Genomic DNA, 25,741 nt, shown 5'->3' on the forward strand with positions numbered 1-25,741 from the left:
CAATGGGCTCTATGTTACCGATATCCGTGGTAAAATAGAACATGCTGAATTCTGTTTTCTGCACGTAGATTATGTAATTCCGACCCACTAATGTGAACGGAATTATGTAATCCAATGCATTTGATTGTACCGTGTATTACCGCAGAGCAAACGCATGCGGAATCCGCAATTTCTATCCGCTTGTGTGAGATCAGCATATGGTAGATCGCTAACTTTTTATACCGGGGAAAACTTAACGCGGCTACCGGTCACCGCTCCAGGCTGGGAGCAAGGAGATTTTAATTTCCCAGGTACTCCCCAGCATCTGTGCATGTGTCCAGCATATTGCTGGTGGGTGCATGCGCAGAAGCCAGGAAGGACTGTGGAGGAGTATTGCATCAGGGTTTGAATGCAGAGGCCTCCGGTAAGAAGTTTAATCTCCTCTCATTGATCGCATGAGTGAGGGAAAATAAAACTTCAACTTTTTTTTAACTTTTACATGATTCAATGGATAGCGGTGATCACATGACCAGGAACCGTATACTGCAGCCCCCCCCCCCCCTCCCCATGACATCTGCAGGCTTTTGCTGACGGGCGTATGTATTGAAGCTGGAAAAGGTCCACGGATAAAGATCCCATCGGGGGACACATCGGGGACATATCTGAAGACTTTGGGTATGTAATTTCATCTCCCCTCACAGATACAATCCGAAAGGGGAGATGAAATTTTAGCTTTTTAAACTTTTTTTTTACACTTTTTTAACTTTACATAATCACTGTTATCCAATGGATAACGGTGATTACGTGACCGGGAATCGCATACTGCGGTCCTCGGTGACCACTCCCAGGACTTGGCTATCTTTTTTGCACATGCACACCACATCGTCGCATGCGCAGAAACCTGCGGCGGATGTGGATCGCTACGGGACATCATGGGGGACAGGCGTGAGTATTTTCAGCTGCCCTCATGGATCCGATCCATGAGGGCAGCTAAAACTTGAACTTTTTAAAACTTTTTTTTAACTTTTTTGTGATCGCCGTTATCCATTGGATAACGGTGATCAAGGGAGATTTAAAGTTTCCCGGGCCTCCTGGCATTCTGCGCATGCAGATCACATAATGACATCTTTCTTTTCTCTTCTTTCCTTCTCTTTTTCCCTTCTTTCTCTTTTTTTTCTCTTCTTTCTCTTTTCATTCTTCCTTTCTCGATTCTTTTCTCTTATTCCTTCTTTCTTTTCTGCCCTTCATTCTTTTTTCTCCTTCTTTTTTTTCTGCCCTTCATTCTTTTTTCTCCTTCCCTTTTTTCCTTCCTTACATCTTCATTCCTTCTTTCTCTCTCCTTCCTTCCTTAATTATTTCCTTCTCTCTCGCTCTCATTCCTTCCTCCTTCTCTCTATTTTTCTCTCATTCCTTCCTTCCTTCCTTCCTTCCTCTCTCTCTCTCCTTCCCTCCATTCTTTTCTCTCCCCCTCCTTTTTCTCTCTCCTTCCTGCTTTTTTATCTCATTCATTTCTTCCTTCTTTTCTCTCTCATTCCCTCTTCCTTACCCATTAACTATCTCATGTCTGTCTGTGTACATAATACTCCAGAAAAAAAACTTCACGTTAACGCATTGCTACATCTTCTGAAACCACATCCCAGTGTCACTTACTTATAAAACACACAAAATCAGTTTATGCTTCTTTAACCCTTGTTCCATGCATCTTAGGAAAATATTTCCCTTCATACAGCTTTGTTTTCTTTTTTTTACCATTTCTATGGATTTCTTATTCGTACAAGCCTATAAGCAAGTAGATACATGGAGCATTGATGTGGCATGTGTTTTACAGAGACTGGCAGCTCGGAAAGGTGTATCTAATTGGTTTGATATGTGCATCCTCTCCTTCCAGTCCTGTGCACAAAGGGCAGTCAGTCGGCTATGGAGGTGCTGCAAGCAGAGAGTGCTATCCATGCTAATGGTGCTGACCGCTCAGGGCGCTGTCCACTCTGAGGGTGCTGAAATGCGTCCTGATAATGGTGATGTCCATGGAAATGTGGCTGAGCACAGAAACCCTTTCCTCTCTGAGGGTGCTGAAAGCAGTATCCTATTGTCGATGCTGAAAGCTCACAAAATCCTACTGCTATATTAATATGAGCTGGGGCTAGGTAAGCCTCCTATTTACTTAGGTCTAGAGAACTTTTCAACACCAAAGGGAGGGAGTAACCAAGACAAAAGAAACAATTACGATGTCTTCATGAGCGATGAACACCAGGCAGGCAGCAGACACTCTGCACAGGTAGTCACGAATAGAGCAGGCAGCAGCAGCAGACAGCAAGGAGGTGATCTGCTGCACACAGCCAGCTCCAGAGTCCAGGACTGATGCTCCCACATTTATTTTGCTCTGATATCCCATCTCAATCTGATGATGAGGGGGGTGTCAGATTGCCCCCACATCCTGGCAGCAGTTACTTGAGGCAGCAAATATCCTTTTCTGCCTGTGAAGATTCAGATTCTGCTCTATCCTTGGACTCCAGTGTATTCTGCAGCGATTATTCTTCTACAGCCCCCCGAGATCATTTTACCATCAATGTGGGGGGCAGCAGATTCATCCTTTCATTGCAAACCTTATCCAGCCATCCACAGACCCGTCTAGGCAAGCTGGCAATTTCAGGAGGGGATGAGGTCTATGACCTGTGTGATGATGCCAACTTAATGGACAATGAGTATTTCTTTGACAGAAGCTCACAAATGTTTAAATACGTCATGAACTACTACAAGACTGGACGTCTGCATGTCATGGAGCAGCTTTGTGCAGTGTCCTTCCTCCAGGAGATTGAGTATTGGGGTATAGATGAGTTGAGTATTGACCACTGTTGCAGGGACAAATACTTCAGGAAGAAACTACAGACTGAGACACTTGACATTAAGAAGGATGAAGAGGAAGTTGAGGCTGAAGAAGATGATTTCACAGGTGTTATATTTGAAGACTTAAGACAGAAGCTCTGGGATGTCCTGGAGAAGCCTGGATCTTCTGTAGCAGCTAAGACCTTTGGCACAGTTTCTATGACTTTTGTGGTGGTCTCTATAGCTAACATGGTTCTGATCTCTTCTGAGGTCAACAGCATTGAACAACCTCTCTTAAACATCTTGGAATATATCTGTGTCTCCTGGTTCACAGTGGAGTTACTTCTCAGGTTTCTATGTGTTAAAGACAAATGTCGTTTCATGAAGAGTGTGGTCAACATCATAGACCTTATTGCAGTCCTACCCTTTTACATTACCTTGGTGGTGGAGACTTTGTTTGGAGAGAGTACCGAACTCGAGAATGTTGGGAGGATAGTACAGATTCTGAGACTCTTGAGATCACTGAGGATGTTGAAGCTGGGAAGGCATTCAACAGGTAAACACATCTATTAAGTATTTATTGGCATCAGAATGAGCATTTAATTATGTATGTGATTGGTCAGGTGCAATTACACATCTAAAGATACGTGAGCACACTCAGTCATTAACAATACTGAGGAACCATTGTCTAAGAACTAGGACTACAACGAGCAACACGATCAAATCTCTTAAAGCTGGATAAAACATATGAAAGGATAGGTAGGTAGATAATATAGAGAGGAGGGAAAGAGAGATAAGAAGGAGGAAAGGAAGAAGAGAGGTAAGGAAGAAAGGAAGGGCAGAGGGAAGGAAGGAGAGAGAAAAGAAAGAAGGAAGGAGAGAGAAAAGAAGGAAGAAACTATAAAAGAAGGAAGAAGAGAGAAAAGGTAGTAAGAAGAGAGAAAAGAAGAAAGGAAGAAGATAAAAGAAGGAAGCAGAGAAAAAAGAAGGAAGGAAAGAGAAGGAGAAGAGAGAAAAAAGGAAAGGAGATAGCTATATAGATATGAGATAGATAAAGTAAGATTAGATTAGATTAGATTGAATAGTTTGAGTCTGTCAGTTTGTGAATAACTTTTCAGTTTGCAGACCATGATAATAATTTGAAGAAGTTAAAGAGATTGCATCAAGATTACAAATTATCGCCTCTCCACAGGAGAGAGGATAACTTGCTAATCAGTGAGGGTCTCACCATGGAGACCCCTGACGATCTCGAGAATGGGACTCCCATGTCTTGGTCTGCCTGCCACTGAGGGGGTCACTTCTACCCCTGCAGTGATGTCAGAATAAATGGATCACTAGCCAAGTATGGGGTTGATGGAAATACCCAATCTTGGATGCTCAGCTACCTCCATTGTCTCATTGAAAGTCAATGGAGAGCCAGAACTACATTCAGTCTCCTCCTCATTATGAGGGGTGCAGCATCCTGCAGACAGAGGGCCAGGATCATGGGACCCCTGTTCTCAAGATCAGAGGGGTTCTCAGTGGTGAAACTCTGACCAATAAGCAAGTTATCCTGTGGATAGGGGATAACTTGTAACTTTGGTACATCCCCTTTGAGTACATGGATAACCTATGTACAGGATAGTTGATATATTTTTGATTGCTGGGTGTTGGTCCAACTACTGTGACACCCAGTGATCACAAGAACAGCACCACCCACATGTCCCATGTGATGGAGCTATAGTGCCCGTGAATGGCCACTGCTTTATTCCCGTCTGTGGGACAGATTGATGCACTGGGCTATCTCCCTTAGTTCCACAGAATTGAACAGAGCAGTGGTCACACATGCACATCTTAGCTCCATTAACATGGGGCATTCAGAGTGCACCATTTTCGTGATCGCTGGGCATTCTCCAGCAATCAGATATTTACCATATATCATGTGTATATATTTTTTATATCTTTTATGGGAAAATCCCTTTATTAAGCCCAATAGACTTTTAGGTGAATTTAAAGCTGTTGTATGCTTTAAATAATTCTTTATAGTTTCAGGGGTCCCCAAGCATAAAATGGTCACAGGCTCTTCTGATGCTGGGATGCCAATGGATCAGCTGTAGTCTGTGGGGACCCCTAATAGTTAATGTTCTGTTTTACAGGCATATTACATAGTTCAATTCAAATAAATGGACTATCTGTCTAGTGCATATACATGCCGGGTCCCTCATGTAAGAGATACTTTTTGTAGCCACTCTCTCCTGTGGCTGGTACAGATGTAGGAGTTAACATGACTTGTGATAACTCACATTGTAGTATATTGTAGTTGAGATATAATGTGTTAAATATCAAGTTAACATTTGCTACATCTGTAGATCAGGAATCTTTAAGTGGTTTTCCTCTACTAAAGGAGTTGTCCAGGACTAGAAAAGTGTCGTTTCCAACAACAGTATCACTCTTGTTCATTGGCTATGACGAGTATTGTCTTATTCCCTTTAATGCCAGACACAGCCCATGCACAAGAGTCCGTATGAACACAAGCGCTGCTTCTGACCTTGGACATTCCCATTTACTGAGAATTCCCTATACCCCTTTGTGAGAATAATGAGGTTAATCGATTCACTCATTGATTTCTGTGCACTGGTGAAATACTAATCTGTTATTTCTAATTATCTTCTGTTACTCGGTTGAGTAGATGCCGGTTCAGATGCAGCAGAGGCAAGTTAGTCATTTTGCACAATGTTCTTTAGTAACTCCATGTGCCATCAGTAATGTTTCATAGGCATTGTGAAGTGAATGCAGAACAAAGTGTATAGTATATCCAGATATTACACATACTGAAACAGTCACCCTGGGGTTTCATTTGTGGCATAAATAGAATTCAATGGGTCTGAAAGCAAACTTTTACTGCCCCTCCCCCCTACACACCCTAACTATACCCCAAAATATTGTTCCCCTTTCACACTTTGTACATCCCATTACAAGCAGGCAGTGCAAGACAGTAAATTAAATAATTCAATGTGCTTTTAATCACACCTTCTGGATATCCATTTACGGAGTATTCGCTCGGGCGATGTTCCCATGTGAGTTCTGTCCGATTTTGAGATGGGCAGAACTCATACAGGAAGAGAACCAATTTATTTGAATGGATTACTTTACTCAAACAATTTTACTCTCGGACTAATATTGCAAATTATAATAATTGCTCTATGTCTTATTTTTGATAAATTTGTCTTTAACCCATTAACGACCAAGCACCATAAATTTACAGTGCTTGGTCCAGGGCTTTATTCACAGCCCATTTTAAAACTACGGCATGTGATTACAGCTCCGACTTTTACAATGTAGCAGGGGCAGGTCAATTCCTTGGCTTTTGGTCATACCATGTTTCCCCGAAAGTAAGACCGACCCCTGAAATCAGCTCTACCCTGACTACATGAAAAAAACAATACTTACCTAGCAGGCGCCATCCAGGTCCCTCCCGCTGGTCTCCATAGTTCTGGAAGGCTTCCTTGCAGTTCTCAGTGCCGACAGAACATCGCTTGCTTTGTAAACCCCGCCTCCAGCAAACAATTGCTCTGATTGGTTCTCGAGAGCCACAACTCAGCCAATCACTGTGGTGCTTGATGAACCAATCACAGCCATCGTATTGAATGGCTGAGAACTGCAAACAATTCTGCCTGGACCTGCTGGGACCAGCGGGAGGGACCCGGACGGCACCTGCTAGGTAAGTATAACACATCCCCTGAAAATAAGACCTAGTGCCTCTTTTGGGGCAAAAAGTAATAAAAGACAGGGTCTTATTTTTGGGAAAACATGGAAGCTGAGGACCCAGAAAAGAAGGCATAAGCCATCTTTAACAAATTCTGCCTTCTTTGCACTCAACGAGTGACTAGAGAAAGCAAAATGACCCACTGCCAATGCCAACCTAAACTGTCACCATATGCGCCCCGTAATCAGAGACTATAAAAATTATATATCAAAATGTCTGGAAAAAAATGAGGAACCAATTCTTGTGCTTTATTTCAGCGTAAATATACTAATTTTAAAAACAATCAACTATAAGTAGAGATGAGCAAGCGTACTCGTCCGAGCTTGATGCTCGTTCGAGTATTAGGGTGTTCGAGATGCTCGTTACTAGAGACGAGCACCACGCGGTGTTCGAGTCACTTCCATTTTCTTCCCAGAAAATTTTGCACCGTTTTCTGGTCAATAGTAACACAGGGAAGGCATTACAACTTCCTACCATGACGTTCCAGCCCTATCCCACCCCCCTGCAGTGAGTGGCTGGGGAGATCAGGTGACACCCGAGTATATAAATTGGGGCCGGCCGCGGCTCGCCACAGATGCACGCTGAGAGACATTAGGGAAAGTGCCGTCCTGCTGTAGCTGCTATAGGGAGAGTGTTAGGCTGTTATCTTCATCTTCAAGAACCCCAACGGTCCTTCTTAGGGCCACATCTGACCGTGTGCAGTACTGTTGAGGCTGCTTTTAGCAGTTTTGCAAATTTTTTTTTTGTATATCGGGCGTGCAGACCATAGCGTCCTCAGTCTGCAGTCATTTTACTGAGTAAAGGGGCAGTACTGGTGAGGCAGGGACAGTGGTACAGGGAAAGAGATATACTGGCTATATAGGCAGTGGGCTTTTTCAAAAAAATTGGAAAAAAAAATCTTTGGGCTGCCTGTGACCGTGTTCAGTTTACTGCGTGTCTGCTGGGGGTAGTAGTCGCTCACTATTACCCAGCTAGGTGTTACTGCAGCCTTGCGCATAATTTTTTCTGGCTGCACTGTGCTTTCAATAACCACAGTCATCCTCCAACAGGGAAATCCATATACAGGCTATATAGGCAGTGGGCTTTTTCCCAAAAATTGGAAAAAATACTATATTTGGGCTGCCTGTGATCGTCTTCAGTTTACTGCGTGTGAGCTGGGGGTAGTAGTCGCTCATTATTACCCAACTAAGCCTGTGACCGTGTACAGTTTACTGCGTGTCTGCTGGGGGTAGTAGTTGCTCATTAATACCCTAGACTGCTACTACTAATGAAATGGAACTAATACTGTGCCCCCCCCCCCCTATACTGCTGCTTTGGAATTGTTACTGGGGCCTGTCTAGACTGCTACTACTACTGAAATGGAACTAATACTGTGCTCCCCCTATACTGCTGCTAGTGATATGTTACTTGGGCCTGTCTAGACTGCAACTACTACTGAAATTGAACTAATACTGTGCTCCCCCTATACTGCTGCTTTGGAATTGTTACTGGGGCCTGTCTTGACTGCTACTATTACTGAAATGGGCGGTTGGGCAGCATGTTACCCAGGAGAAGTGGCAGCGGAGTGTCATGCAGGCAGTGATTGTGCTTTTTTGGAGGTAGTGTGGTGCTTAGCTAAGGTATGCATTGCTAATGAGGGCTTTTCAGAAGTTAAAATTGTTGGGGGGGGGGGGGGCACTCTTGCCGCTATTGTGGCTTAATAGTGGGACCTGTGAACTTGAGATGCAGCCCAACATGTAGCCCCTCGCCTGCCCTATCCGTTTCTGTGTCGTTCCCATCACTTTCTTGAATTTCCCAGATTTTCACAAATGAAAACCTTAGTGGAGCATAGGTCCCATACAAAAATACTCGAGTCGCCCATTGACTTCAATGGGGTTCGTTACTCGAAACGAACCCTCGAGCATCGTGGGAAGTTCGACTCGAGTAACGAGCACCCGAGCATTTTGGTGCTCGCTCATCTCTAACTATAAGTTATAAAGATTTTTTTAGTTTTTTATCGCTAATAAAAATGAAAAACGGAAAAATAATTCTGTAAAAAAAAAGATGCTAAAATAGCCATGTATGTGATGAGAAAAAAATGCAGCAAAAAAAATTTTGACATCTAAAAAAAAACACCACAGAAGCCCTAAAAAGTTGCAGTCATTTTGGACCAAAACGCTCTAGTCTAAGGGGTTAAGAATCGCCTATTATTTTGGGGGGAAATGTTAAAAGATTTGTATGTGATTTTCATGTGAGTGAGATGTGTTTTTAATGCAGGTTATTATGGGGACCACTTAAAATAAATAATCCGGAGGTGCAGAGAAGGAAAAAATGCAAAATACAGACGTCTGTTTTTCAAGTGCGTGAAATTTGCATAAAAGTAGAAATGAAAATAGCTTGAAAATTGCATGGAAAATGGTCAGACTAAAATCACACTTTCCCATTCGAATGCACTCTTAGGTCGTATTCACACGACCATATACATGCAGCTAATTTACCCGCATTTTAAAAAATCGCGATCGTCTGAAGCATTGGATTCCAACATATTCAGATGAGGGATTGTAAGGCGCGTAAAAATATCACACCAGGAATAATAGGACATTGGTGACTGAAAACAGCGACTGATTTTATACGGCACATGAAAAGATATGTCTTACCCTATCTTTTGACAAGATACACTGTGAGCTCCCATAGACTCCTATGGGAGCTGAAAATAAAGGGAGGATGAGGGAGTTTAGTTGCGTCCAACACTGTGAAGAGAAGACCACTGCCTCAATTTAAGCATCAGTAGCCATTCCAAGGATTTCTGCCGACCGAAGGATTTCTACGCTGCAGCATATTTTTTCGCCGATATGCTGCAGCCACCCGCTTGAATGGATGAGAAAACTCTAATTAACATCGTGGCTATTCTTTTTTCACGCAATTTTTTGCTGTGATCAGCCGGGCGTAAAAATGCATACGGTCATGTGAATAAGACTTAGCGTGGTTTCAGACTGCCGTATGCACAACTACACTCGCCAGTACAGAACGTAGTTGTGCATGAACGGTTTTTCTTTTTTGCGTCTCAGGCTTTTCAAACTCTACACAATAGCACAGTTTTAAAACAAATAGCGGGAAGATCAGTCCTGCCCTATCTTTCCCGTACGTAGTTAATATTACGTGCGGGGAAGATTGGGCAAGTCCTATCTCTTCTCGTCCATACAATTAACGCGAGAATCCCGATAGTGAGAACGAAACCAGTGAAATCAATTGAAATCATTGGTTTTGCTTTGTCCTGTTATGCGGCCATGATTATCACGGTCGCATGACGGGACAAAAACACGTTCTTGTGTTTAAGCCCTGAGGGCGCATTTATCTAAGACCAGTGTTGTACACGCCAGTCTCAGAAAGCATTGATGGAGTAAAATGTGCCAAATGTAATAAGTGGCGCAAGCCTGTTGTGCTACTTGCTGAAGTCCACAGTAAGTTAAACATGCTGTAGATTGGCGCTAGAAGGAGGCGATGTAGTAGGCAGAAGTGCAGGAATTGGGATAGCCGGCTTCAGCTCCCATTGACTGCACTTCGGCTGCTGTTCCCTGCGACGAGGTGTAATAGCTGCTTCCATGGGAGTGAAGCAAGTTATGGCACTTCCACTCCCATCCCCTATAATGACAGCAGGCCAAGGATCCGCTCATCACTAGGGATCCTGAGCTATGGGTCCCCAGCGATTAACTATTTTAACATATCCTGAGGATTGGTCATCAATAGTTTTTGGCAGAATAGCCCCTTAAAAGGGGTTGTCTGCCCTATTTCCACTGATGACCAATCTGGATATGCACTGGATAGGTCATCAGTAGTTGATGAATGGGGGTCCACCACTCGGGATGTGTCTCCCTGACCAGGAGAGAAGCAGGACATGGAGGTGCAGTGTAGCTCTCCCAGTGATTTCAAGAAGTTTTAGTAAGCTTCAATTTTTCCAGTTGTGTGAGGGTCTTCTTCGGGACAGTGATCTCCCATGATTATTGTACATTTACATGGGCTTATTTACTTAGATGGGCGTTGCACATGCTGGTCTAAGTAATGCCTGGGCGTGCCTACTAGTGAAAAATGTATTGTGAGGTATAAGTCTCTTTATTGTCTCATTGGATGGCACCTCCATGCGCCAAATAAAAACCTACGCTAGCAACGAGCGGGAGTTGGTTTTTGCTATAATCTACACTAGTTTCTGATGTAAATTATGGTAAATACGAGGAAAGAAGATTTCTACACCAACAGAAGGGGGATCTTTACTGTAAGAGCAGTGAGACTATGGAACTCTCTGCCTGAGGACCTGTGATGGCAGATTCAATAAAAGAGTAAAAGAAGGATCGTGGACGCCTTTATTGAGCGATATAATATTACATGTTATAGTCACTAATAACTTCAGTAGGGTTGTTGATCCGAGGATTATTCTGATTGGCAGATTGGAGTTGGGAAGACATTTTTTCCCCTTAAATGGAGAAAATTGGCTTCTACCTCATTGTTTTGGGGGGTTTCTTGCCTTCCTCTGGATCAACATTCGAGTTAATAGGCTGAACTGGATGGACATATGCCTTTTTTCGGCCTTAAATACTATGTTATTATGTAAGTGAGGTCGGACTCAATTCAGACATAGTGTGTGAACAGCAATAGGAACACACTTAATAGTCAACATGCCTGTTGCAACAACATGAACAGTGCTGAGGAGGGTGTGTTATTAAGCCAACTGTTGTTATTCGCACTGCCACCAATGAGATACTACCACAGAGGGCAGTGCACGAGTTGTGTATAATAGGAACACTTAGACAGGATATGTACACTGAGTTTTCAACAGACCGCATTGTTTTTAGGAGTGGGTTAACCTTTTACAGATGAACTGTGTGTTATGTTACATGGTTTGTATTTCTATTCAACAGGACTGATCTGTATACCACATTATTGATATTGTTCTTGCGGCACTATTAAGTATTGCGCATAATCGATTAGTAATTCTAGGATTTAGCTAGCAGCACTTAGGCCGCCTGCACACGGGCAAGTCGGACCACGCACGCAGAATTCCTGCAGCAGAGTTCAACCAGTATCCGGACAGTGACCCCAGCTAACCTCTTCATCTGCAATGCTGATTGCAGAATGGCTGTGGGTCGGACGGCTTCCAATGACATCAATGGAAGCTGGCTGTGCGTAGCCTGCACAAAATCGCAGCATGCTGTGATTTCTTCCCCGCAAGCAGAAAATCGCAATCGATTTCCGCTCATGGGCAGGAAATTGCGATTTGCGAAAGCATGCTATGCACTGAGTATTGCTGCAAAAACCGAAGGCGGAATCCCGCTCTGGTTTTCGCAATGCAATTCTGCCCGTGTGCAGGAGGCCTTAGCGTTATTTCAGAAGAAAAAGTTACATTGTTCACTTGTGATTTTACTATTATTCACTTTATTCCGTTGTTTATAAATAAATCTTGTACATTTTGGTTACTCCATCAGATCCTGAATCCTGCATTCCAATACCGCCATCCATGACAATAAAGCCTAACTTGCTCTGCTGCTCTTTCTTTTTGAGGACTGTGGGTATCAGAGCAATCAGATCTCTAAACTAGAAAGTGAGGGCTACCCTAGTGATGTGCCATTGCTTACCTTTAGCCCTGTAATTGATAAGATATAGACTTGGTTTGATTTCTGTCACCTTGTGTAGTCAAGGTCAGCTAGCCATCATATCCCTATAGTTACAGAATAGCTTACCGCGATCCCTACCCGTGCTACATAGCAGCTCACACTTTGGTGTTTTGTTTACAGCCCAATTTTAATTACTAATTTAAAAGGTGAAAGATTTAGAATAATCTCATGAGGAATAAATACATTTAAAGCATGCAATGTTCCCGAGTCACCGGTTTACAGGGCAGAAGAGAAGCTAATTAGAGCTGTCTGGATAGTCATCTATTTTGGAAGCAGTGTACACCTGCCTATAATAACCATCTAGATGTGGAAAATGATACAGTTGTTACATTCAGGAATATGTGAAACATTTACCATTATATCTGGAGAAGATATTTACAGCTCATAGGAACAATATTTAAAGGGGTTGGGCAGAATAAGAATTTGGCATGGATTCTGGCTGCTTTCTTCCAAAATCCATGCCATTAACTGGTGGTTGACGTGTAACTTTCTGCTGGTTCTGATGCGTAGCTTAAAGGGGTTGTCCCGCGCCGAAACGTTTTTGTTTTTTTTTCAATAGCCCCCCCGTTCGGCGCGAGACAAACCCGATGCAGGGGTTTAAAAAAAAACGGATAGTACTTACCCGAATCCCTGCGCTCCGGTGACTTCTTACTTACCTTGCGAAGATGGCCGCCGGGATCTTCACCCTCGGTGGACCACAGGTCTTCTGTGCGGTCCATTGCCGATTCCAGCCTCCTGATTGGCTGGAATCGGCACACGTGACGGGGCGGAGCTACGAGGAGCAGCTCTCTGGCACGAGCGGCCCCATTCAGAAGGGAGAAGACCGGACTGCGCAAGCGCGTCTAATCGGGCGATTAGACGCTGAAAATTAGACGGCACCATGGCGACGGGGACGCTAGCAACGGAACAGGTAAGTGAATAACTTCTGTATGGCTCATAATTAATGCACAATGTACATTACAAAGTGCATTAATATGGCCATACAGAAGTGTATACCCCAACTTTGTTTCGCGGGACAACCCCTTTAATGGCTCTAACGGTGCGTTTAGACGTAATGATTATCTTTCAAAAATCGTTAAAATTAACAATTAATAATCATTTGGTTTAAACGCGAGCCACCGAACGAACGACGAATGAAAATCGTTCCCTTTTTGTTCTAAAAGTCATCAGCGGCTCGTTCACTTATCATTGTGTTTAAACGCTCTCACATAGGAATGTGAAACATTGAACGAGAAGTTAGTATTGCTCAATGATTATCTGCCTGTTTAAACAGGTGTGAATGAGTGAGATCACTCGCTCGTTCGATGGTTCAAACGAGAATCGGCTTGTCTAAAAGGGGCATTCGAAAATATTATACACCAGTTAAGGGATTTTCATGAACTTCCAGTTTGGTTTGAACTCATACAGACGAAACCGAACTCTTTGCAAAACTTTGGCGAATCAGCTGAAATAAATTTTTCAAAAGTCCACTCATAACTACTACTTAGATCAGGTTCTAGGACCACAATCTCCCGGGAGAAATAAGCACTATAAACAACTATTATTAAAATGCAGACCACTCCAGTGCTTTGGTATAAAAATACATATATTTTATTTACGCTAATTTTGCTTTTCAGCATCTGTTGGTGGCAGGTCTTTTTTGGCAGCAGATGGTGACTACCATTTTTCGGTGGCGGCAGATGGTGGCTGCTGTTTTTTGGCAGCAAGTGGTGGCCGGAGTTTGTGGGTGGCAATTGGTGGCTGCTGTTTTTCAGCATCTGTTGATAGCTGGTGTTTTTTTGGAAACAGGTGGTATTTGATGGTTTTTTTGGCAAATGGTGATTTTTTTTGGCAACAGGTGGTGACTGATGGTTTTTGTGGCATGGGGCTGCTGGTGTTTTCAGCAACTATCGGTGACTGGTCTTTTTTTTTGCAGCAGGTGGTGGCGGGTATTTTCTGGCAGTAGATGGTGGCCTGCCGTTTTTCAGTGGCGAGTGGTGGTTGAAGTTTTTTTAGCAGCAGGTGATGGCTATTTGTTTTAGCGTCTGATGGTGGCTGATGATGTATTTGTTGGATGGTTCCTTTTTTGGCAGTAAGTGGGGGCTGGTGTTTTTTGCCATTCGGTGGTGGCTCCCATTTTTGGAAGCATATGGTGGCTGCTGTTTTTCAGTGGCAAGTGGTGGTTCATGTTTTTTTTTATAGTAGATGATAGCTGACGTTTGTCAGATGGTTATATTTTCTCCCAACAGTGTATGGCTATTTTCTTTCAGCAGTGGGTGGTGGCTTACGTTTTCTGGCGGCAGGTGGCGACTGTTTTTTTCTGCAGCATGTGGTGGATGGTGTTTTTTGGTGGCAGGTGATTTGGGCTGTTCTTTCAGCTTTTTCTTTTAAATAACATTTTCCGTGAGGTATAAAAAGTGTACAGATACAACAATACCAAACATGTATATTGTATTCCCTTTTTTAAACAAAGGGAAAGATGAGCAAAAAGGGTGGAGTTTTTTTTTTACTATTTCCTTACTATTTTACATTTTTTATGTCCTATAGTAGATTTGAACCTGTGATGCTATGATCTCTCAGATAATAAACTGCAGTACTTCTGTCCCCCTATTTCCTATAGCACCTAAAAAGAAATAGAAACAATAAAATTACATTAAAAACATCAACTTATGTGATTTTATCTTTAATATATCCTTCTAGGAGCTTTAGGAAGCAGGGGGTTTGTACAGTGCTTGTAGTTTTCTTGAACATTTTTCATTTGCTAATGGCCTTGTGCAGCCAAAACATATGTTGCATTTTAAAGAAAGAGAAGAATAAAGATTACTTTTAATTTCCTGGATGCTTCTGGTGCCTCGGATCCTCTTGTATTATTTGATGCCTGTGGTTCTTTGGAAAGACGGAGGAGGAATGAGTGGTGCATGGGGCTGCAACGAATACTAGAATATAACTAATGGTGATTGATTGGATGATACTTTGTAGTTGCTGCCCAAAATAGAGTTTTTTTCCCCATCACATATGAAGAAATATGCAATGAAGTCTTCGAGCAGAACTTCTAAGGGTGGATTCATATGAGCGTGGTTTTGTCCCCTTATATGGCCGTTATAATCACAGCAGTATAAGGGGACAAAACAAAACCACTGATCTCTATGGGATTTCAGTGGTTTCGTTTTCACCACTGCTTTTCCCGGCTGTAATAGATAGGACCTGCCCTATCTTTCCGGCATGTAGCCCCTATCTTCCCACGGTTGTTTTCAAACTCCTGCACTCTGGTGCAGAATTTAAAAAAAAACAGCAAAGGGGAAGGGATTCCCCTTGTTCCTGTGCAACTAGTTGAGTCTACAGCAGTGGGAATAAGCCCTTAAAAGAAGGGGAAAGAAGAACTTTAGTGGTTTTGTCTAAGGTGAACCACTGAGGATTGTGTTCATGCCGAACTAAACTTTTAGCAAAGTTCAACCCAAAACAGGATTTGTCTCTTTCCGTTCACTCAACACTTTTCTTGAGGAACCAGGTCAGAACAAGGGGAGCAGTCTGATATTAGTTGGGGGAAAAACACAAGCAATGTCAGGAAATGTTATTTGACTGAAAGAGTAGTAGATGCCTGGAACAAACTTCCAGCAGAAGTGGTTGGAAACCATAAATTCATTCAAGCTGCCTGGGACAAATGTAGATCCATCCTAAGGGCTTCTTCACATGACCGTCCTTTTAATGCTTAGATAGCCGCACCAAAATGTTGTGGCTAACTGAGCGTTATATCAAGTGAATGAATAGCAGCTGCAAGGACGTTGCGGCTGCTATTCGCAAGAAGGCTGCTCCCCCTCTTGCCCCTTCCCTTTGCGAGCTGGTTCACAATAGACTCCCATAGGAGTCTATTGCAGTCGCTGGAGTTTTGCCGTCAAAGGATAGGAGAAGTCCTATCTTTTGATAGCGTGAAATATTGTAAAAAAAACGCGCCTATTGTGCTTTTGTTTACGCACAATTTTTATTTATTTGAAAGAACCCATAGGAAACCGTGGGTTCTTTTAGACACAATTTTTTGACGTGCCTACACAACGTCAAAACGACACTCATGTGAAGGAGCCCTATGAGAGCAATAGTATAAGGGAAGAACAGATGGACCATGGGGTTTTTTTCCGTCAACAATTTTCTATGTTTCTAGACAAAACCTAAAAAACCTTTATTGGAAGTATGATTTGGCAGGATGGGAGACTTGTGTATTACCTGGGGCTTAAACGGTTGTGTTTTTGTCATGAAAATCATGACAGCATAAAGGGCCCGAAACAAAATTGATTTCAATGGTTTAATTTTCATCGAGATTCTCGCGTGTTATTACGATGCGCAAGAAAAGATAAGACTTGTCCTATCTTTCCGGCATGTAATTTTTCCATGTGCAAGAAAGATTGAGAAGGACCTATGTCCCCGTTTTGTTTTTTTTTCAAACTCGCGGCACAGCTCATACACCTACGTGATTTTGCCCTTACTTTACTTGAACCAAATTAGAAATACTAAAACCACACAGTAGACCATATAATGTGAAGTCTCCTTTATATCATGCACATGATCCTCAGCAGCAGCAGCCAAGTATTTATAGCCATTGTGTGATCTCACGCTGCTGAGGAACGGGAAGTGTTTCTGGAGGTGTGATCCTTCCTGTCTGGAAGATTTGATTCTTTTATTTACTGCACAATTAACAATGCAAAAATACTAAAAGTGAGAAGATAAAACTTTGTTAAATGCCTTCTAGTCTAATCTATCATCCTCGATCCTGGGTCATGCTGGTTTACATCAAAAATAGAGATGAACGAGCATACTCACTAAGGACAATTGCTCGAGCGAGCATTGTCCTCAGCGAGTACCTGCCCACTCGGAAGAAAAGGTTCGGGTGCAGACGCGGGTGAGCGGTGAGTTGCGGGAGTGAGCAGGGGGGAGCCATTGGGAGAGAGGGAGAGAGAGATCTCCCCTCTGTTCCACCCTGCTCCCCCCCACCGCTCCCCGCCCGCCGCCGGCACCCGAACCTTTTCTTCCGAGCGGGCAGGTACTCGCTGAGGACAATGCTCGCTCGAGCAATTGTCCTTAGCGAGTATGCTCGCTCATCTCTAATCATAAACTTTATGGCTGTGTGTATTCAGCCCCTTTGCAGACCAATGTGGTTACAGAGGGAAAAAATTGTGTGTCGTCTGATCTTGCAGTCATGGGCGTCCTTAGGGGTGTGCAAACTGTGTAATTGTACAGGGTGCACAGCATTCGAAGCTTGTAGCCACCAAGAATCTTATTATTAGTTGCACTGTATAGCGGTATTATTTAGACCACGTGCAGCATATTGTTAGATTAGGCTAATTTTATATTTGGGGGTACTTGGTTATAGCACCACAGAATGTAAAGCTGACATAATAAAAGACATCCATCAAGTTCAGCCTATTATCTTGCAATGTTGAGCCAGAGGAACCCCTCCCGAAGCCAATGTTCCTCATTTTAGGGAAAAAAATCCCAACTCCAATCTGGCAATCAGAATAATCCCCGGATCACGAACCCTTCTGAAGTAATCAGTGATATAACATGTCATATTGTTACACCCAAGAAAGGCATCCAGGAAATCACAGTGGTATGAAAATCTATATGTTAAATATTTGAAACCCTTCACAGATATAGATAAAAATTACTAACTTTTATTAGATTAACTTAAAAAACATGGGCTTACACTGACATTTACAACATAAATCAAAGTGAAACACAAAAAAAACAAAGAAAGAAAGTACCCTGGTTCAGGATTGTATGGGGAATTCACCACCTCAATAGTACGTGGAAATAGGTGTGTTTCAACCTCGTACTATAACATATTAATGCAAACCTTGCTTATATAGAGGCAGCTAATCAGTTACTGCTAGGTTTAAATATTCAGGTGTGGGTTCACTTTTAGGTGATTGCTGGAGAATCACCTATGTGAATATACGATTTAGCGGTGGCAAAATTGCGAATCCACCGTAAAAACCATATTGTTTATTACTTTCACCGACCCTGGTGACGAATGGTCCACATAAAAGGACTGCATATTAATCGAGGGTATACGTACCTTTTTGCTCCTGAGGAACTATCCAAAACATCGGATAGGGAAACGCGTCGAGCCCATCTCTGAGCATGAATGCATGGCGCTAAGGCAGATCGGGAGCCTATAGACTCGTATTTGCCTAGTGCCACCGCTAGCTCGATTATCGAGCCTTTAGATTCAGCACTACTGAGCTGCAAAGAGTGTGTTTAGGGGATCTGGCTAACGCACCATAACCAGATCCTACAACAAAAACACTTAATATGCAAATGAATATTGTGGCATACTTAGGGAGTCACCGCTAAATCGTATATTCACATAGGTGATTCTCCAGCAATCACCTAAAAGTGAACCTACACCTGAATATTTAAACCTAGCAGTAACTGATTAGCTGCCTCTATATAAGCAAGGTTTGCATTAATATGTTATAGTACGAGGTTGAAACACACCTATTTCCACGTACTATTGAGGTGGTGAATTCCCCATACAATCCTGAACCAGGGTACTTTCTTTCTTTGGTTTTTTTGTGTTTCACTTTGATTTATGTTGTAAATGTCAGTGTAAGCCCATGTTTTTTAAGTTAATCTAATAAAAGTTAGTAATTTTTATCTATATCTGTGAAGGGTTTCAAGAAAGGCATCCAGGCCCCTTTTTTATTGAGTTCACCATGTCCTCAAGCAGAGAGCTCCATAATCTCACTGCTCTTACAGTGAAGAACCCCCTCCTGTGTTGGTGTAGAAACCTTCTTTTCTCTAGACGTAGAGGGTGCCTCCTTGTTAGTCACAGTCCCTGGTATAAATAGATGATGGGAGAGATCTCTGTATTGTCCCCTGATATATCTATACATAGTTACTTCTGACAGAATGGCGCACATCCAACTCAGCAGATTCCCTACCCCAGCGTCAGCTTGACCACTGATAGCAGTCCGGAAGGCGCATCCTTAGGGTACGTTCACATATAGCAAGAGTGCTGCAGTTTTCTGCAGCGGCAAGATCCACAGTGTTTCCACATCTGCAGCTGATTTCAGCAGCACATAACACTCCTCTCACCTCTGAATGCTGCCAGCACCAAGAGCGCAGTGCACACCATCACAGGGCAACTACTACTGAGCACTGCTGTCACCAGTCAGGTGATGTGGAAATGGGCTGCCTGTCACTGGGGGAAAGATGGTGGCGCTCAGCAGCAGTTGCCAGGTGACGTTGTGTGCTGCACTTATGGTGCTGGCAGCGCTCAGACGGAAATCAGTTGCGGATCTATAGCTTAATCCAAGTGAAAATTTGCACCAGTGCTGTGGATATTGATGCAGGCTTTGATGCAAATTTTCCACTGAAGAAAATCCTCAGCATTTCAGCTATGTGTGAACACACCCTTAAAGCGCCAACACGCAACTAACAAATTCTTCTCTGGCCAATTATCTGGAACCTTTGGCTATGGCAGAGGGATTTTCCAGGCAGCGCCTGTTGTCAGTGCCGGGATATACCAAGTCAGAGTGGATGCCGCTGCTTCGACCCCCGTATTTATGCCTGCTATGAGCCTGTGTAGATTTGAGCCATAAACGTACCAATTTCTGGTATAAATGATAGTAAATTTGCTGGTCTGTAAAAGGCTAGACCCTCCTCCTAAAATACCCCCTTTTCAGAATATGCGCGAGAAGGTAAAAGTTGCAAATTTTTGCACAAATAACTGTAAGTCAAAATTTGCAACTTTTATATGCCACAAAAGTGACGTAAATGGTTTGATAAATATTCCACACTTTGCCTTTAACAGTAATCTGCAAGCATTAGGGACCTTTCACATTGGACAAAATTATCCGCAGGATGCAGCACAGATGCAGATTTTGTCAAATAGTGCTGACTTTTTAATATTTGTAACTGTGGAGCATCTTGTGGAACTTCTAGCATTTTTTACACCGACTTTAATTGTGGAATTGCATCTCCTGTATGTTAGAAATCCACAACAACAATTCTGCAAGATGCCTTTAATTTCCGCTGTGGAATTTAATCTTGTGGTTTTGAATTAAAGATGCAGAGATTTTAGCAGGGGCGGAACTCAAGCCCTATAGGGATAACATTGTGATGCAGAAATGTCCACCCTTTATGAAAGACTAGCTGATATACCCGGCTTCGCCCGAGTTAATTTGGTACTGGTGTTTATCTGGTGTTCACACGGAAAAGCTTATGAAGTCGTGGTTACTTTAGAGATACTGAGGAAAAAAAATATGTTCACCACTTTGCATAGTTCTCTGCGTTACCCAGGAAACACCACGGGGAGGTAACCATGCCTTTATATAAAATGACATCAGGAAGTGAGAGAATTAGATTACGTACATAAAATTTGGACACTAATTCTTTTGCGCTTAGAATTGAATAATGGAGTTGGGACCCATTAACTTTTCCTATTTATGACATAATCAGTGCTCGTGCCAAATTTCCCATTTCTATGACACCGGAAAGTGAAAAAATTACATTCCGCACGTAAAATTTTGACGCCAATTCTTTTGCGCATAGAATTGAATAATGGAGTTGGGACCCATTAGCTTTTCCTATTTATGACATAATCAATGCGCGTGCCAAATTTCCTGTTTTTATGACACCGGAAAGTGAAAAAATTACATTCCGTACGTTGAATTTGGACGCTAATTCTTTTGCGCATAGAATTGAATAATGGAGTTGGGACCCATTAGCTTTTCCTATGTATGACATAATCAATGCTCGTGCCAAATTTCCTGTTTTTATGACACCGGAAAGTGAAAAAATTACATTCCGCACGTAAAATTTCAACGCCAATTCTTTTGCGCTAGAATTGAATAATCGAGTTGGGACCTATGAACGTTTCCTATTTATGACATAATCAATGCTCGTGCCAAATTTCCTGTTTCTATGACACCGGAAAGGGAAGAAATTACATTCCGTACGTAAAATTTGGACGCTAATTCTTTTGCGCATAGAATTGAATAATTGAGTTGGGACCCATTAGCTTTTCCTATTTATGACATAATCAGTACTCGTGCCAAATTTCCCATTTCTATGACACCGGAAAGTGAAAAAATTACATTCCGCACGTAAAATTTTGACGCCAATTCTTTTGCGCATAGAATTGAATAATGGAGTTGGGACCCATTAGCTTTTCCTATTTATGACATAATCAATGCTTGTGCCAAATTTCACGTTTCTATGACACCGGAAAGTGAAAAAATTACATTCCACACGTAAAATGTGGACGCCAATTCTTTTGCGCATAGAATTGAATAATGGAGTTGGGACCTATGAACGTTTCCTATTTATGACATAATCAATGCTCGTGCCAAATTTCACGTTTCTATGACACCGGAAAGTGAAAAAATTACATTCTGTACGTTGAATTTGGACGCTAATTCTTTTGCGCATAGAATTGAATAATGGAGTTGGGACCCATTAGCTTTTCCTATGTATGACATAATCAATGCTCGTGCCAAATTTCCTGTTTTTATGACACCGGAAAGTGAAAAAATTACATTCCGCACGTAAAATTTCGACGCCAATTCTTTTGCACTAGAATTGAATAATCGAGTTGGGACCTATGAACGTTTCCTATTTATGACATAATCAATGCTTGTGCCAAATTTCCTGTTTCTATGACACCGGAAAGTGAAAAAATTACATTCCGCACGTAAAATTTTGACGCCAATACTTTTGCGCATAGAATTGAATAATCGAGTTGGGACCCATTAGCTTTTCCTATTTATGTCATAATCAATGCCGTGCCAAATTTTAAGTTTCTATGGCATTGGGAAGTGACAGATTTAGATTATGTATGTAAAATTTCGACGCCAATTCTTTTGCGCTAGAATTGAATAATCGAGTTGGGACCCAATTACTTTTCCTATTTTGGAGATGATTTATGCTCGTGCCAAAATTCATGTTTCTACGATATTGGGAAGTTGGAGAACTTTTGGCGAGTCAGTCAGTGAGTCAGTCAGTGAGTCAGTCAGTGAGTCAGTGAGGGCTTTCAGCTTTATATATATAGATGTTTTGGAAGGGTTGTACCAAAATCAACTTTTATCACCTATCCATAGTAGAGTTAATAAGAATCTGATCAGTGGGGGTCTGCCATGTCCCCCTCTCCTCCTCACTGCGGGCTCATTGTACCCTGCACAGTGATGTGCAGATTGAATGGAGTGGTGCTCGAACATGCAAGGTGCCACTCTGTTCATTTCAATGGGGATTATAGAAATAGCCCAGTAGAATTGCTTAGTTATCTCCAGCAGTCCCATTGAAAATGAATGTAGCGGAACAGCGCATGTGCAACTGTCAATCTGCCCATCACTGCGGGAGTGCAGTTATCCCACAGTAAGTAGGAGAAGGAGACATGGGACCCTCGTTCTTCAGTGCTGAGACTTCAACCGATCAGATATTTATCATCTATCCTATACTTGGGTAATAAAAGTTAAACTCCTGTAGTAAAGAAAATAAAGTTTCTCTGTTTCACTTTAGGTAATACACAGTGGGTATCGTAGCCTCATCACTCAGGTATAACTAACTATTAGATGATGCATCAGAGAAGAAAACAATGAGAAACGCTCAAGTAATGTTTACAAACTCTCCGTCTGATGCACATGTATTAAGTACATCTTATATAGTAAACTTAGTACTGTAAGGAGCTAATCACGAGCTCACCTCACGCCTTTAGCAACCAATCAAAATATAATAAACATTTCAAAGCGAATCATAGTAAGGTTATGGTGTGTGCACATTAATAAGCATTTCATAGAAATTTTTAATTAGTGATGTAAATAGAGATGAGCGAACGTACTCGTCCGAGCTTGATACTCGTTCGAGTATTAGCGTGTTCCAGATGCTCGTTACTCGTAACGAGTACCACGCGATGTTCGGGTTACTTTCACTTTCCTCTCTGAGACGTTATCGCGCTTTTCTGGCCAATTGAAAGACAGGGAAGGCATTACAACTTCCCCCTGTGACATTCAAGCCCTATACCACCCCCCTGCTGTGAGTGGCTGGCGAGATCTGGTGTCACCCGAGTATAAAAATCGGCCCCTCCCGCGGCTCGCCTCAGATGCGTTGTGAGATAGCTGAGGGACAGTGGTATCGTGTTGGAGCTGCTGTACGGAGAGTGCTAGGAGTTAGTGTAGGCTTCAAGAACCCCAACGGTCCTTCTTAGGGCCACATCTAACCGTGTGCAGTAGTGTGGAGGCTGCTTTTAGCAGTGTTGCACTTTTTTATTTTTTTGGTATATCGGCCGTGCAGAGCATTGCGCCCTGCAGTAATACTCCAGGTACAGAAGTGTGGAGGCAGGGAGAGCGTTAGGAGTTATTGTAGGCTTCAAGAACCCCAACGGTCCTTCTTAGGGCCACATCTAACCGTGTGCAGTAGTGTGGAGGCTGCTTTTAGCAGTGTTGCACTTTTTTTTGGTATATCGGCCGTGCAGAGCATTGCGCCCTGCAGTAATACTCCAGGGATAGAATTGTGTAGGCAGGGCCAGAAGACATATATTATAGATTGAATATACGCAGTGGTCCTTTAGAAAAAAATATTGGAAAAAAATCTATTTGGCCTGCCTGTCACTCTGCTCAGTGTTCTGGGTCCGTGTCTGCTGGGGGTAGTATTTCTCCAAATAAATACGCAGCCAGCTAAGTGTTACAGCAGGCTTGCGCCAAATTATTTCCTGGCTCTGAAATCACCGCTCTGTTGCACTTAATAACAGTGCAACGCTACAGTTCCGTGACACACACATCAGGGACAGAATTGTGTAGGCAGGGCCAGAAGACATATTATAGATTGAATATACGCAGTGGTCCTTTAGAAAAAAATATTTGGAAAAAATCTATTTGGCCTGCCTGTCACTCTGCTCAGTGTTCTGGGTCCGTGTCTGCTGGGGGTAGTATTTCTCCAAATAAATACGCAGCCAGCTAAGTGTTACAGCAGGCTTGCGCCAAATTATTTCCTGGCGTTCCGTAAGCGAACTCAGCCTCCAACCACAGGCCAATAAGCGGCACATTTAATTACAGTGTTGTGTTTCTGCATTCCTGGTAATACAGCATGCTGAGGGGTAGGGGTAGGCCTAGAGGACGTGGGCGCGGCCGAGGACGCGGAGGCCCTAGTCCGGGTGTGGGCACAGGCCGAGCTCCTGATCCAGGTGTATCGCAGCCGACTGCTGCGGGATTAGGAGAGAGGCACGTTTCTGGCGTCCCCACATTCATAGCACATTTAATGGGTCCACGCGGTAGACCTTTATTAGAAAATGAGCAGTGTGAGCAGGTCCTGTCGTGGATGGCAGAAAGTGCTTCCAGCAACCTATCGTCCACCCAGAGTTCTGCGCCGTTCACTGCTGCAACTCAGAATCCTCTGGCTGCTGCTCCTCCTTCCTCCCAGCCTCCTCACTCCATGAAAATGAGACATTCTGAGGAGCGGGCAGACTCCCAGGAACTGTTCTCGGGCCCCTGCTCAGATTGGGCAGCAGTGGTTCCTCTCCCACCAGAGGAGTTTATCGTGACTGATGCCCAACCATTCGAAAGTTCCCGGGGTCCGGGGGATGAGGCTGGGGACTTCCGGCAACTGTCTCAAGACCTTTCAGTGGGTGAGGAGGCCGATGACGATGAGACACAGTTGTCTATCAGTGAGGTAGTAGTAAGGGCATTAAGTCCGAGGGAGGAGCGCACAGAGGATTCTGAGGAAGAGCAGCAGGACAATGAGGTGACTGACCCCACCTGGTTTGCTACGCCTACTGAGGACAGGTCTTCAGAGGGGGAGGCAAGGGCAGCAGCAGGGCAGGTTGCAAGAGGCAGTGCGGTGTCCAGGGGTAGAGGCAGGGCCAGACCAAATAATCCACCAATTGTTTCCCAAAGCGCCCCCTCGCGCCATGCCACCCTGCAGAGGCCGAGGTGCTCAAAGGTCTGGCAGTTTTTCACTGAGAGTGCAGACGACCGACGAACAGTGGTGTGCAACCTTTGTCGCGCCAAGATCAGCCGGGGAGCCACCACCAGCAGCCTCACCACCACCAGCATGTGCAGACATATGATGGCCAAGCACCCCACAAGGTGGGACGAAGGCTGTTCACCGCCTCCGGTTTGCACCGCTGCCTCTCCCCCTGTGCCCCAACCTGCCACTGAGATCCAACCCCCCTCTGAGGACACAGGCACTACCATCTCCTGGCCTGCACCCACACCCTCACCTCCGCTGTCCTCGGCCCTATCCAGCAATGTCTGTCAGCGCAGCATCCAGCCGTCGCTAGCGCAAGTGTTTGAGCGCAAGCGCAAGTATGCCACCACGCACCCGCACGCTCAATCGTTAACCGTCCACATAGCCAAATTTATCAGCCTTGAGATGCTGCCGTATAGGGTTGTGGAAACGGAGTCCTTCAAAGCTATGATGGCGGCGGCGGCCCCGCGCTACTCAGTTCCCAGTCGCCACTACTTTTCCCGATGTGCCGTCCCAGCCCTGCACGACCACGTCTCCCGCAACATTGTACGCGCCCTCACCAACGCGGTTACTGCCAAAGTCCACTTAACAACGGACACGTGGACAAGCACAGGCG

General features: G+C 43.5%; 1 protein-coding gene across 1 annotated transcript in view; it reads left to right on the forward strand.

Annotated features, from left to right (window-relative positions):
- Positions 1 to 2,337: 2,337 nt before the first annotated feature.
- The window catches only part of KCNV1 (potassium voltage-gated channel modifier subfamily V member 1), a 71,289-nt gene continuing 47,885 nt past the window's right edge, over positions 2,338 to 25,741 (forward strand). The window contains exon 1 of the mRNA XM_066579039.1: positions 2,338 to 3,358. Coding sequence (XP_066435136.1) covers positions 2,338 to 3,358 — 1,021 coding nt within the window. The remainder of the gene's footprint in view (positions 3,359 to 25,741) is intronic.

The sequence above is a fragment of the Eleutherodactylus coqui genome, chromosome 9, assembly GCF_035609145.1.
Source record: "Eleutherodactylus coqui strain aEleCoq1 chromosome 9, aEleCoq1.hap1, whole genome shotgun sequence".
In the NCBI taxonomy this organism is placed as follows: Eukaryota; Metazoa; Chordata; class Amphibia; order Anura; family Eleutherodactylidae; genus Eleutherodactylus; species Eleutherodactylus coqui.